The following is a 15,616-nucleotide window of genomic DNA, read 5'->3' as shown; positions in this document are numbered from 1 at the left end:
TTGGTCGTGAGGTGTAGAGGATCCCTATTGTTTTTGGGGTCACTAGGTCAAAGGTCAAGGTCGCGGCGACCCCCAATATAAAAAACATTTCTGCTCAAAATCTTGAGAACGGTTTGACCTAGGTTCACCAAACTTGGTAGGGAGGTTGGTCATGAGGTGTAGAAGATCCCTATTGTTTTTGGGGTCACTAGGTCAAAGGTCAAGGTCGCGGCGACCCCCAATGTAAAAAACATTTCCGCTCAATATCTTGAGAATGGTTTGACCTAGGTTCACCAAACTTGGTAGGGAGGTTGATCATGAGGTTTAGAAAACTCCTATATTTTAGGGGGTCACAAGGTCAAAGGTCAACGTCGCTGTGACCTCTAATGTAAAAAAATATTTCCGTGCAATATCAGGAGAATGCTTTGATCTAGGTTCACCAAACTTTGAAGTGAGGTTGGTCATGATGTCTAGATGATCCCAATTGTGTTGGGGGTAACAAGGTCAATAGTCAAGGTCGTGGTGACCTTCCATGTAAAAATCATTTGCGTGTAATATCTTTATGTCTCCCCCATTCATGGGGAGACATATTGTTTTTGCCCTGTCCGTCAGTCAGTCCATCAGTCTGTCAGTCAGTCAGTCAGTACGTCACACTTCGTTTCCGCCCAATAACTATAGAACTCTTAGACCCAGGAACTTCATACTTGGTATGCTAGTTGGTCATGACTAGTAGATGACCCCTATTGAATTTGGGGTCACTAGGTCAAAGATCAGGGTCAACGTGACCTTGAGGTGAAGAAACGGTTTCCACTCAATAACTAAAGATCCTTTGGGTCCAGGAACTTCATACTTGGTATGCTAGTTGTTCATGACTATTAGATGACTCCTATTGATTTTGAGATCAAAAGGTCAAAGGTCAAGGTTACCTTCAGGTAAAAAATGTTATGTTGGCAGTGACCTTAAGCTTAAAAATGGTTTCTGCTCAATAACTAAAGAAAGCTTGTACCCAGGAACTTCATAGTTGTTCATGACTAGTAGATGACTCCTATTGATTTTGAGATCAGTAGGTCAATGGTCAAGGTCACCGTGACCTTGAGGTGAAGAAACTGTTTCCGCTCAATAACTAGAGAACGCTTGCAACCAGGAATTTCATACTTAGTATGCTAGTTGGTCATGACTAGAAAATGACCCATATTGATTTTGAGATCACTAGGTCAAAGGTCAAGGTTGCCATGACCTTGAAGTGAAGAAAAAGTTTCCGCTCAATAACTAAAGATCCTTTGGTTTCAGGAACTTCATACTTGGTAAGCTAGTTGTTCATGACTAGAAGATGACCCCTATTGATTTTCAGATCAAAAGGTCAAAGGTCAAGGTTACCTTCAGGTAAAAAATGATACGTTGGCGGTGACCTTAAGCTTAAAAATGGTTTCTGCTCAATAACTTAAGAACGCTTGTACCCAGGAACTTCATTCTTGGTACGCTAGTCGGTCATGACTAGTAGATGACCCCTATTGATTTTGAGATCAGTAGGTCAAAGGTCAAGGTTGCCATGACCTTGAGTTGAAGAAATGGTTACCGCTCAGTAACTAAAGAACACTTGCACCCAAGAACTTAATACTTGGTATGCAAGTTGGTTATGTAGATGATCCCTATTGATGTTGTGATCAGTAGGTAAAAGGTCATGGTCACGATGACTGTGAGCTGAAAAATGCTTTCCGATCAATAATTGAATAACGCTTGCGCCCAGGAACTTCATACAATGCAAACTTCGTTTACATTTTCCATGATTAATCAACAACACTTTCTTCTCTTCACTATTTAATATAATCGAATAAACCAAACTTCACTGTTGGTTTGTCTCCAGTCCAAAGTTACAAATTTCATGTCCATCATTTATTTTTTCTCAGCTACGACCACACAATAGGGGAGACAAGCGCTTTTTCAAAAAAGCAATCTCTAGTCATGATAAGTATGAAGGCTATTCGTTGGCAAAAATCCAGTCGTGTACGTGTGTATTTTATGTTTGTAACATGATGATTAACCAATGTACATTTTACAAACGCCAACTCATCGCTTGTATGTTAACATTTCACACCGTACAATTTCATATTTCATTGTGCCGATTGGAGTTTTATTCTTGTTCAACAGAAGATTCAGTCTTGTTTATAGAGTTGTTTATGGTAAACACTCGTCATTCTGTAAAAGTCACATGCCGATTTTTACGTTGCGGTTTGTATTAGATAGATTTCAGTTCGTAGTTCTACGAAGTGCATTGTTTGATGGTGACTTTTCATTCGCAGTTGAACATGTTAACGCGATAATTTTAATTTTATTTATAGATAGTTCCGCCTTCACCACAGTCTTTACTCCTCGATTCGTCTCTCGGAAATTTTCGCTATCATTCGACTGTATTTATATAAATTTTGGACACTTTTGACCATGGATATTGCGAACCGTATTAAGGGCATTACGGGTCATCTTCATTAAGACACTTTGAACTATGATTTGGTAATTATTAAGAAGAAATGATTAAACCATCTAATTGATAAAGTAAATATTAACAAAACAAAGCTGACCTAAACAAGAAACAAAACATCATGGTCCGAAGTGTCCCTGAGCCAGGTCCGATGTGTCTGGTCCGTATTGGTCGTGGTTTGATATGTCTTGATACATTTTCGTTAATGTTCTGGAAATGAAATTTAAGCCACTTCACGGAGGTCTTTTTGAGATATTTATTCATATTTTCAAGCTTACAGGCGCGTAGCTGCCTATTCGCGAGTACGCGGCTGAATCGACAGGATTCTGACAAAATATATAATAATAAAAATCAGCAAAAGTTGCAGTATGTGTACTTGACTCCATGATCCTAATACTGTCCATTCTCCTGTACTAATTAAAGTACCTCAGAACGCCCAGAAGGCACCAGATTGCACCATGGTTTTCAAACTTTTCCGGACCACCCTTAGCGAAATTATGAATCCACATGAATAGAGGGCTTGCTATGCCCCTGGCTTGAAACGAGTTTAAACGAAGGACCAGGTAAGTATAATAGAGTACGGTAGTAACATTTAATTTGTAACCATATAGATGCAATTTCATTTATTGCTAATAAACAAAATTACTTGCTGCTACCTTTTAATACCACACCAACACACACTCCTGATTTTTTTCACATTTAGGTGAATGGGCCCTTGCTGATTAGGAGCGAAAAATCGCGCGTTTTCCTCATATACTGAAAAAAGGCTTTCTATACAGGGGTGGTCCTGTTATCGACGTTTGAGGGGGCGTAACTTAGGGGCGTTCCATTTTGACTTGCGCTTCAGAAACGAAATTTATTTGGTTTATTGTGTTGGCAGGGGGTATGAGGGTTCTCCCCCAAGAAGTTTTTTTTCCAATTTCTAGACCGAAACGTTGTTTTTGGACGTATTTTATTATTTTCTTCTCCTACATTGAAATAAAAAGTAAACTTGGACGATTTAATGGGGGAGGGGGCGGTGCGCCGGATGCCCCCATCCCCCTGAATCCGCTATTGCCATATATCTATTTGTTTATGTTGTTGAAATCCGCCACTTGATTGTTGATGCCTATCGTAGACAGTCAGGGGCTAGTCATTGGTGCACGGCATTTAGGAATGGCTAAATAAGGGGAGTAACTGATGAAAGCATTTTGAATTTTACGCATGTGTACTTGAGTAAGGTCATGTCATTTAAAGATATTTCTTTAGTTTATTCTTAATACATCAACTTGTGCGAGAGCCGGAGCGGTGTCCCGCTTTCAAGAATATTAAAACAAGTTTTTTTCACAGATCCACTTTCGAGCATTTTGGACGCCAGCAGTCTTTGAAATTATGTAAAAAACAAACCTGTATATACATGTATGTTCACTACCTTAGCTTTAAGTTTTATTTTAGATTTCGAATTTTGAGTTCTTGTCATTACAACTGATGTATACGCACGGGCGTTCTTGCGTATAGCTAGGTACGCCACTGACAGTGGCGGATCCAGTAATTTGTAACTTTGGGGGCACAAGTTGGTTGGAGAGCTGTTCTTCCTCTGGAAGATTCGTCCATGGTCCACTCATAAATAAAATAAATAAATAAAAATGCTTGATTTGGGACATTCTTAGGAGAAATACTATGCTCATTGTATGATGGCCTTTAATTAGTCCCTATATTATAATTAAAAAAGTGACAGTGGCACTACAAATCCCAGCTCAGATACACCCAACTGCCACTGACCGAATAACATGATGACATTATAACCTATTCAGGAACATTGATTTTCAAAATAAAACAAAAAAATGTAGTTTTATTGTGAAATAAAGAGAGAGTGCTCCGACAGGGATTTAAAGATGTCATACCCCTTGCTTGATTATTCGGGAATAAACGAAAGAAAATCAGATTCTTTAGCTCCGCCCACTCACCTTCGTTTTTTTTCGTGACATTTACCATATAAGGTATAGACGAACTCGTCTTTCGTTGTATTTCTGAACTTGTCAATTGACTTTTGTAAACCTAGACTTGTAGGACTGCAAGTGTTTATTTCACGAATGCACGTTTCGACTGTACGATTTCAGTTTTATGATCGGTGTTTTAGTGAGGTTATACAGTTCAGATCTGGCAAAAATACATTTTGTCTTCTTTAATGACAAATGTCAAATCAATACGGAAAACTGACGCATAGAAACAACAAAAAGTACGTCTACATTGACAAATGTAAGCGATATTTAGTACGATTAAGAAGCACATTGTGAGAATTAACACGTCTGGACTTTTGGCAACATCATTCAGACATTGTTTTTGAACAGTCATACCATGAAGAAAATTAAAAAAAAAACATTGTGTATAGACATGAATGCACGGTTCATTTCGAGTACAAATTGTCCGTTGGCGGCCATCTTGGTAGCTATCTAGAATTCCAAGAGTAACCCACCAATGCCAGTGTGGCATCATTTAGATTCTGTTATGGTACAGTCATGCCAGTAAGAAAATGCAAACACATTTTGTATATACGCCAATGCACGGTTAACTCCAGGTTCTGCTGGACTATATGTAAAAAATAATGGTTAGCCTCGATTTCGGCTTTCGCTTATTCCGTGGATCGGTTTTTCTTCAATCCGCAACGGAAACAAAAAAAAGTTAGTTCTTAACTTACCAAGGTTGTTTTTTTTCGAGAATAAACCGGCCCGATTTGTTAACTTTGTTTTTAAAGACCTCTAACATTATTGCATTGCAAAATTGTATTCTGTTTTAATTTTCAATTTGCAAAACATACACAATCTATTTTTGTGAACAATCTAAGGTTCCTTTTTAAAGGGCGTCGACAAAACACAGAATACTTCCACAAGTTATTATATCAAGCACATACGAAATGTTGTATAAATATAACAGGTTTTGAACATTTTATTTTAAATATTGAATAAAAGCCGCTCTATTATATGTGCAATTTTTAAATACGAAATATATCGACTCAGAGCACCACGTCATCGCGTATTTGAAGATTAAAATTATATTGTTTGCAATAACTGTTAATTTGTCTATATTGTCTGCTTCAAATGATTTGTGACCTTTTAATAGCATAAATCTTCAAATTTTAGTTACGTTTTACGCTTTTCTAAAACTTAAATAAGTAATCTTACCGTTCGCAATGCAACGGATCTGTACCTGAAACAGAATAAAATTGTCAAACAATTAAACAACAAACAAAGTACTAAACACGTTAAATTATCGAATATTTTATTCCATCGGATTGACCTGATAATCCAAAAATATAATGAACTTATTTTAACGTTGAATTACCTTTTAATTATATCTTTGGATCTTTTCGTAGCGGTCAATTCGATTTAACAACTATGAACATAATTAATAATTTGTAAATGAAGGTCCTAACTATTCATTGCGATCGGGGTAATCATATGTTATCTATAAATGGAAACAGATACTTAATTGACAAGTAATTATAGTTATGATGTACACGTTTTCATAGATATGAGAAGTACGTATTTAACTTGGTTTGTCACGCGAAAAATAATAATGGCGAATGTATTTCCGAATGCCATAAATAGCGCGATACGGCTTATCTACATTATTTCAAAAATACTCTTTGGATTTTTTTATGCTCGCCATGCTGTGTTCATGAACCGGTTACTTACTAACTTTAACGACTAAATGACTATTTGTCCGCCGTTTGTACCTGAGTTATTCTAAATACTCTTTGGATGTTTTTATGCTCGCCAAGCTATGTTCATAAACCGCTTACTAACTAACATTAATGACGAAATGACTATTTGCCAGTCGGTTGTATCTGAGCTATTCTAAATAAATATGTATGTGTAAACCATCAGAAACAAGCTCAGTAGCAGAAAGTTTAAACATAATTCCCGTTTATTATGGAACGGATTATCTGCCAGTTACTGCATCTGCGTTATGACATTCGTCTAAATGGCAGGTGCCTTCGTGCAATTGCTTCGTGCCTATTTGTTATTGACAAACGCAGTTGTCTATGTTTACAACTTAAAGTTGCATTCACTTTATTGCGAAGTGTTAACATCTAAACGATAAATGACATTTGTCAAGTTCCTACATTTTAATAACTAAATAACTAAATTGTGTACAAAACTACAACATTACTATAAATACTTAATAACTTATAGTATTTATACACTGTAATAAGACCATTGAAAGCTAAATTAATATTCATCACTAGCATTATGCATTTGTCAATAAGCATATAGACGATAGACGAATTCATCTAGACGAACGCAACTAATCGTATATGCAGACGGAGGAATACAATTCAGAGAACCTAATGCAAAAACAACTGTTCAAAGATACGATGCAGTTATTGTTGAAACTATGAGCATCACACACAGTCTGTCTTAGAAAATGAAAGGTTCAAGACTGTGTGATCATAGAGTTTCATAATAAAAAGCATCATTGTACTAAAACTGGGAACAAGTAAAGAAAACATTATAAAAGATAAAAACGACATGGTATAGCTAAATTTTTCTTCCAAATGATTACTTATGTAAAATATTTGAAGAAAAAGACGTCACATGCCGGAACATTTGCAGCCAGCCAAAGACGGTTTTAAAGATAACTTAAACCTACAAAATTTTCATAAACTGAAAGGGCTAACAATTTGGTTATGTAAGGACGCCGCTATATTCAACTTTATATTTTGTTCTATCTGCCAACCTACCTGCTGGAAACATTTTAATTTTACGAATTTTCTTTAAAACATCACCATAAAGTCGGGATGAGCAATACTATTCGCAATCAGCGTTTTAAGACTACTAATATTATTATGACCAGAAGCAAACTATGAGAAAGTTTCCCTTAATTTATGATATATCTAAAAATATTATTTGTATATAAAAATACTATTTTGTAAAGTCGTCAGTGTTTAAATGTATCCAGTTAATAAATTCAACTAACAGAACAGAACATATAAAATTATGTATCTTTGTTAAAGATTCTCTTAATATAAAATCAAGCTTACTAAATGTCAATACTAAATTACATTCATAGGCCATTTTCACCTTCTCTTTCACCTTTACTATTTATTGTTTTTTTTTTTGTTTTTTTTTCTACAAATTACAAAAACTCTCTGTCTGTCAAAAAAACAAAACAAAAAACTATTGGTCTGTCTTCAATCAACATATGTCCAGCTAAAATACACATTAAATCGTTTTAAAAGAGTTCTGATAACCAAACTTCCATTATGCAGATCACAACCGCCAAATTTCCATTTAATGAATAATTTAGTATTAAGTGGTTGATTTAAAAGCTCGCGTAGATTCGCGCTAGCTAGACTGTGTGCATTTGGCGCTACACTTTAGGAAAGTAAGCATTTATTTGTATCTTCTAAGAAATAAACTCGGCGCCAGGTTACAGCCCAACTTGCCTCCTAAATTGTTCAGACGCCAAAAATAAACACTAACTTAATATACCAAGGTTATACTGTGTTGATTTTAAAACTTCACAACAATAATGACTTGACTTTCTTTTGTCATTATTGGAACTCCAAAATAATGTGAATTATTTTCATCGTTTATAAAATAAATGTTGTGAATATTGAAATGATTCAACCTTTTGGTTTAAAAAATGTAATTTGCTGTTCTTACTTTTAAGCTAAATATTGTTATAATTTTGCCATCTAAATAGTCAGTTCTGTCAACTATTAATCTTCCTTTCATTCCTTTATTGTTATTTTATCTCCTTTCTTTCTTTCAGTGATAGATAAATCCATCTAATACATCCATGTCACGCAAAATCAGACACCCAGAAAGAGGGGAAGGAGTATAGATCAGTATTTAAATGTGAGTAATTTCTTTTGGATAGACATAATTGTAATGTATAGAGAACTCATTTAACAAAGTCTGACGTACATTTGACACACTATGTACCTTTTCTTAGATGATTGGTTTGAATTTTACATTTTCTCAGAGCTTTGAAGAGGAATTGATATTAATAATGACTCTAGTAAGTACTGTGTCAAGACATCACACCTCATTTTTATTATTAATTAATTCAAATACCAGGAACCTACTCGAATCTATATGCATACCAAATTGTAATAATGATTTTATATTATTATGCGGTTGATATTTTAAGTGATTTGCTTAGCTTCTTGCAAACAATAAATAACTTTTTTAATTACAAAATGTGGGCAAATATGATTTAAAGTGTGAAGTTTCAAAGCAGAAAATCGTCTCTTCTCTCTAAATATATGTGAAAATTATAATAATCATATATGGTAAAGATGATATCAGACATGATATTCATGTTTAAATTATGTTATTTGTGACATTCATGATATTGGTACATTCACCATAAATTATCCCCTTTTATATTTATGTCTTAACCTTTTTAAAATTCATGTGTATGTGGTATTTCTCGTTGAAAGAACAGCCTTGCAACTTGTAAATAGTAAGTTTCCATGTATTTCTATTGCTTTATAAATAGTGTTGAAGTCAAATTCAAGTTAAAATGGCAGCACTCTCTTAAACATTCCGTTTATCGTATTTACAAAATAATCATCGTTTAGACATTTATATAGGTTTGCGTCCTCTTTAATGGCCAAATTTAAATGTAAGAATTTTGCTATGATAGCTATTCTAGCAAGAGCGGTAGCCAGCTTATTTTTTGAGGAACCCGACGTAAATGCAAATTTTGATGAAAACCATTATTGGATTGAATGTCGTTACCTTAAAAAGTTCTTTATGGTTAATAATGATATCTATGGGGACAAGCCAAGTCGCGTAATAAATTTAATATGTATCCAGTTTGGTTCAAAGTTTGTTTTTCATAGTTTGCATCTTAGATTAAATTGTTTTTTGATAGAACACTCTGGATAGTGCGGCATTAAATATGCCAGTAAACAAATAATATATTAAGTGTTTTATATTAAATTAAACAATAGACAACACGCTGAGAAACATAATTTAAACCGTTATATACACTTGAACGTTAATGTAAGTACACGCACTTTAACCATTAACATGCTTAATATCACTTGGTTACGTAATGTAACGGCCTTTCTGAAGACAAGTTTGAGACTGTTGACGTGGAATAGGGCATGCTGTCGGATATGATGACCTTGTTGAAAATGCAACGGGAAAATGTTCGAGCCAATGGAGATACTTTAAGTCAAAATCTTAGAGGTATTTTGGGGCACGAAATAGGTACACACATTTTACCCTTGTGGAACGTCACAACACTCACAATGGAGAAGAAGGAGGTTGTAGATTTTCTTCATTTTTTGTATGGTTGTTTTGTGTTTAGTAAATGAAACGTGGTGTAATTCTACTTTTAACACATAATTTAATGGTTGAAAATCAAATTATTTATATTCGAGATTTCAAAAAAGGAAGACTAAGCAAAATTATCGCGGATTAAGATCATTGCATTAAAATCATTAGAACTCATTTTGATCAACTATTAGGAAGAAACTTTATCATACTTTTGTTAACTCAATCGAATTTGGTTAAATTTGAAAGCGAACGTGAATTAACAGGTGAAATATTAAGTGGTATACATGGAAATTTATCTTTAACATTAACATTGATGAAACAATATCCAACATTTCTTACCACTGTGGGATTTAATGAGTTCTGATTTGAAAGCGAACATGTATTAACAGGTAAAACATTAAGTGTTAAACATTATGTCATTGAATGCGTGTTATATCGGGGAAACGGGAAACCCGCGTGTATAGATAAGGTGTGTTTATTTGGCCCTTCATTTTCCAGTTAACAACAAATTGATATACGACATCAACTAGGATTCCACTTACAAGAAAGCCATACAACATTCAATGTGTTAAATAACCAAATGCGAATCACGTAATAATTAATAGCTATTGCTTCTGCCCTGGGAATATGCAACCTAAAACTAAACTAACTAAATATCAGCATTATATCAATATACTAACTACTTTGGTTATATAAGAATACATATCACAAATAATCTTGAAGAAATGCTTCACTCTCAACATACCTTGCCGTGCAGGGAGACGGGCTGATGATCGAGTTGTCATAACTGAAATAAAATGATATAATTAAATACTTTGTTTTTAAGAATTGAAATTTCTATTAAAATTTCAATAAAATAAACTTAAGACAGACATGTCTATTGCATTATTGTAAATAAGTACATGATTGATATAAAGGTTCCGTAACCATGTGCTCAAGTTAGTCAGGGTCTATATACTGAAAGTATTTAACTTAACACATATGTTGACCAGGTGGTTAGTTGATATAAAAGTGCCGAACTGGTCATGAAAGACGGTTATTTATTTACGCAGTAGCTCATTTGCATATTGTTTAGATATATTATTACCTCGTAATTGAATAAAAGGTTACATTGCAATGAAATAACAAACTTTAAGGTTTTATTTAAACTAAGATTTGCGTATATATACAACTGAAATAATTTTTAAAATTGATTTTAACATTGTTTTATTACGTTTAATGCTTAATCTCCTTTTAGATTAAAACAAAGAAATCCATCCAACATCTATTATTTCCGGAAACAAGTGCTTTTAATTTAGCAATTATCCTATTTCACCTAGTGTATGCCTCTACTTAAGATACTTCAAATGTCTCAAACGATCAAAATTAAAATAGAACAGTTCAGTACTTATTTTTTCCTATACAATATTTGATCAGACACAACTACAAACAATTAAAAACCATGTAAAAACTTGGCACGATGACTTATTTATCTAAAGATAACAATCTTAGAGTTTATTGACGAATCGGCATGTTTGCCTATAGCCATTCATAAACTATATACTTATAAACAAGACACAAAAGTATAATGATATAGCAATTATGAAATGACTAAAGCAATATCCTTTTAAGATATAAGAAAATGTAACCAATAGAGCAGCTTTGTTTGCATGTCTCAAGTTCATACCACTTCTAATATACTAAGCTAAGTTTTGTAAAAAAATATCCTCTTTATTGGTATCAAAAAAAATTGTTGGCCATTATTGGCCAATTTAATTTAATACGATATTTATTTCTAAGTTCTAAATAGGCTTTACAACTAAGTAGAAAAGGATATTCCGACTCAACAGTATTTTTGAACAAAGTTTACTTTTTCTGTTTTCTCTGCTAATATTAATATATCGACCAGTTTTTTTTTCTGATTTGTGGATATTTTAATGGGGTGTGTTTTATACATATGCTCCACATTGTACAGCAGTAGCCCATCGTTAATAAAATAAAGGCTATGTATGAAAACCAAGTCATAGTTTAAAAACCAACTGATTATTTTGAGAAGAGCAATTTTAAAGTTCATTTGACGACAAACATTGTTATTATTATATTTCCAATTTAATTGATCATCAATAATAACACAGAGAACCATATTGCTAGATATTTGTTCATGCGTGTAATTCGTTACCGACGATAATATAGTAATTTGTTTAGATTGGTAACGATTAGAAAAACACCATGCATTTAGATTTATCAGGAATTAACACCCTGTTGTTAGACTACAAAACAGCAACTGCATCCAAATAATAACATAAATCTTTCCAAAATAAATTTTCTTCATTCGAAAGAAAAAATAACTTCGTTTTACATAGTTATGTACCATATACAACATTGTAAGCACGTATCACATATGTTTATCACACTATGAACGGTTTTGTAAGGTTTGCAGATTGCAACAAAAGCAGGTTTCAGGTGAGAGTTATACAATTAGGCCACACCAAATTGATATTTCGTTCCGCGGATTTACCGCTCCTATTTTTTTGAAAATGTAAAAAAAAATATTATTTTTTTTTGTGCGCCCGCACCTCCGTTTTGATCGCCAAGCAGATTTTTTTCAGGTAATAATTTATTAAAAGACTAAAAATAATCAAGTATAATTTTTCTACGCTAGTTTTCGTGTTTTTGTTAAGGGAAGTTACAGATGCGTGGTGTTTTTATACTGTATATTGATCGGTTTAGCATGGGTTTCAATAAATTCAATCAAAATGGCGGCTTCCGGTATAAACAATGTGGCTCGAAGTTTGGAAATTAAATCGTATTTTTTACAATAAATATATTTTGAGCATGCTTGAAGTCTATGTTGATCGTCTCATGCACTAAAGGATCATTATTTAAAGCAATCATGATTATGCAATAAAGCATGTATATCTGAGACTGGTAGCGATTATATTGCGTAATTAGTGACTCGTTTTGAATGGAAATCGGACAGGTCAACTTAACTGGAACATGAGTCATTGTTTGGTCCAAATTGATGTATCAAGCTCATTTTTGATCAATTCCTGACAAAACAACAGTTTTGAACAAATATCTTTTCACAAAAAGCGATATAAACACTGGTCTGGATATACCTCAACATAAGTAAGCCTAAATTTATCACCTTATAGTGTTTTTTTTATTTGTAGCATAATCCGGGATTGTAATGCACTTGTCAATGGTAACCACTGCCCCGCCCACCCCTCGCCCTTGTTCCAGGGGTAAACCGGGGACAGCAGAGGCAATGGGCTGTGTTTTTACCTTTCAGGTGGCCCCGCAGTGCCTAGTGAATGTGGTTTTGTCTTCATATTGAAAATAGTCGGGAATGGGCCTCACATAGGTATTCGGGGTTGCGGGGCCATTTGGCAGGGATTTTACCAGCAGTGTGTCCCTGCAGGTCGGATATTTTCCCCAGTTTTGAGAGACCTGATACCAAGTCCCCGCTATTCCAGACTGGGGGGGGGGGGGCATATACAATTGGCTGGTGCAAAAAACATCTAAATAACCAAAAAAAATTACTCTGAAAAATACCCTTGTTCTTTTTGTTTTAATAAGCACATGTCATTGCATTTCCTGTGATAATAAAAACAAAATTTAGTCTATGTTATATGGAGTCTGATGTTTCATGATGCCTGTGTTAGTGATCATTTTTTACAAATCCAAAATCAATCCTAAGTTATGTCTCAATACAGTTGCATATAATGTTAAACTGATTCAGGTAGATTTATATAAGTCGTTTCAAACTTTTTACTAAAAGCAGGGTTATTTATTATTATGAATGATCGTCATATTAAAGTACGTTTTAATTATATAAGAAATTAGATTTATCCATATAATGTTTGTACTAAACACAAATGAATAAATAGTATGTATTTCGACATTTTCCCAATGTCCATTAGAGGTTCAGTTCAAGATGGCATTAAAATGGGTTTAAGGGCAATTATTTTGAACAATCTTTCTTATTTATATTGAATATAAGGAAAAATATATTTTTCGCTCTTCGCTCGCTACGGTTTTTATGAAAACTGACAAACTTTTTTTTTTTCGCTCGCTCGCTCCATTTTGTTTTTGGCAAAAATCCGAGGAACTAAACATTAATTTGGTGTGGCCTTATTTAAGGAATGAATTTCGGCATTGATGTCATTATCGGGGTATGAACGCAATTGGGCTGGTTAAAGTGTGTGGAGCCTAAGGACTCCATGCGTACTTTGACCAGCCCAGTTGCGCTCATATCCCCGATAATGACATCAATCCCGCAATTCATTACTTATATTTACACCGATAGGTCATTATTCCATTCAATAATTGTGACGCGTCATGAGACTTTTGGCCCGAAACCGATAGCCTCGATTTCGAGAAAAACGTGCGCAAAGTTGAAGCGTAAAAAATAATAAAGAAACGAAGTATTTATTTAACATTTTGTCACCCTAGATTGTTCAGTCAAATATATTCTTTAAAATGTAATGTTCATAGAAATAGTGTTTTTTAACCACTTTCTTTCGTATTGTTTATTACTTTCGGTGTTATCTCCCGTAGTTGTCATGCGCTATTTTTTAACCTAAATTAGAGGATGTAGGTCGAGCTGAACCAAAGACATTTACATCAAATTAGGAATTTGTAGGTAAGTAGAATTGTTTTCATTGTTTAAGCATATAATTTTACGAATGTGTACATCTTTAATTTAATACAATGTATTCAAAATTCGGTCAAATTGAAGGAAAGTAATCGAAGGAAAAGAAAGCGGAAGTGAAATTTGACAGTCTGATATTGACAATGTAAACAGAACAAAATAGTTCTGGCTTAAATCTGTTCACTTACTTCTCTCAATGTCATGGATTAAAGGCAATCAGTTCAATAAATTGTATGTAATTCTATGTTTAAGGGTCTGATGTATTCTGAAGGGGCTACATAGAGAAATAGCATTTACTTAAATGGAAGCAGGTGAAATAAAGTTCAGTCCTGTCTGAGATTTGGTCTGTGGAAGGTAAGTTGTAAGAATGTTGTTTTTTTTTTTGTTTTTTTTTTTAATTTTTGTGCTTTAAATGTTGATTTAAAGCCATATTAAAGGATTTTGAATATATAAAAATATTGAAATTTGGTACTTTATTTAAACAATTAAGTTGGTTATAATACCTTATTATGTAAAACTAAAAGAAAGCTTGTGTTAAAACAATAGGTATTATATCATAATATAAACAACATGTTTATTTATTTAGACCAAATGGAGGCAGCACACATCCTTTGTGGATTGATGACCTTGGCAAACTGGTTATATTCTTTGACTGGTTGGAGTACACCAAGAGACCCCTGAAGTCCATTCCAAACTTGAGGAAATATCATCACTTCAGGTATAACAAAAGTATTACAGACAGTATCACTGCCTGTTATGTAATTCTATGAACAGAAGTCAAAAATAATTTTAGTCATTATTGCCACATATTCAGATGTGAGTTTTGATGTTCAAGTTAATTTGCATAATTTATTCCAAACGCTAAGTATTGTACATATGAACATTATTTTGCAGAACTTCAGCTGACAACCCAGTGAGGGAATTTATGAGAGAGCATGTCAAGGGCAGTGAGATTGGAGTTAAAATTTACAAGCCTACAACAATGGCTTTTCAATGGAGAGTATCCTGAACGCATTTAACTAAAAGGACTTGATGCAAAAAGGCTCTGATCCCTTAAATAACTGAAAAAAAAACTTTTCAGTATACTGATATGTGATCTTTATAAACTAAATCTAAGATTTGAGAATGATCCGTTACTGAGCTGATGAAAACGTGTATCAATTTTTACTGACAATTATTTATTCAATAGAAACATGTTTATGTGAAATAAGGCTACCAGTGATTTCGAATGATAAACTGTGGTTTTAGCAA

The 15,616-nt window shown here is 33.8% G+C and overlaps 1 protein-coding gene and 1 long non-coding RNA gene across 2 annotated transcripts in view; one reads left to right on the top strand and one right to left on the bottom strand.

Annotated features, from left to right (window-relative positions):
- Window positions 1-15,616, bottom strand: part of LOC128222159 (caspase-3-like) — a 67,291-nt gene that overhangs the window by 24,963 nt on the left and 26,712 nt on the right. The window contains exons 3-4 of the mRNA XM_052931037.1: window positions 10,478-10,519; window positions 5,617-5,641 (exon numbers count right to left, since the gene is read on the bottom strand). Of these exons, the coding sequence (XP_052786997.1) occupies window positions 5,617-5,641; window positions 10,478-10,519 (67 nt within the window). The remainder of the gene's footprint in view (window positions 1-5,616; window positions 5,642-10,477; window positions 10,520-15,616) is intronic.
- LOC128222160 (uncharacterized) lies at window positions 14,538-15,283 on the top strand. The gene is made up of 3 exons (XR_008259086.1): window positions 14,538-14,719; window positions 14,952-15,083; window positions 15,260-15,283. It is a non-coding gene; the product is annotated as an uncharacterized LOC128222160 (long non-coding RNA).

This window comes from Mya arenaria, chromosome 16 (assembly GCF_026914265.1).
Source record: "Mya arenaria isolate MELC-2E11 chromosome 16, ASM2691426v1".
Classification (NCBI taxonomy): Eukaryota; Metazoa; Mollusca; class Bivalvia; order Myida; family Myidae; genus Mya; species Mya arenaria.
The sequence above is the reverse complement of the archived record's forward strand: the minus strand, read 5'-3'. Positions and strand labels throughout refer to the sequence as shown.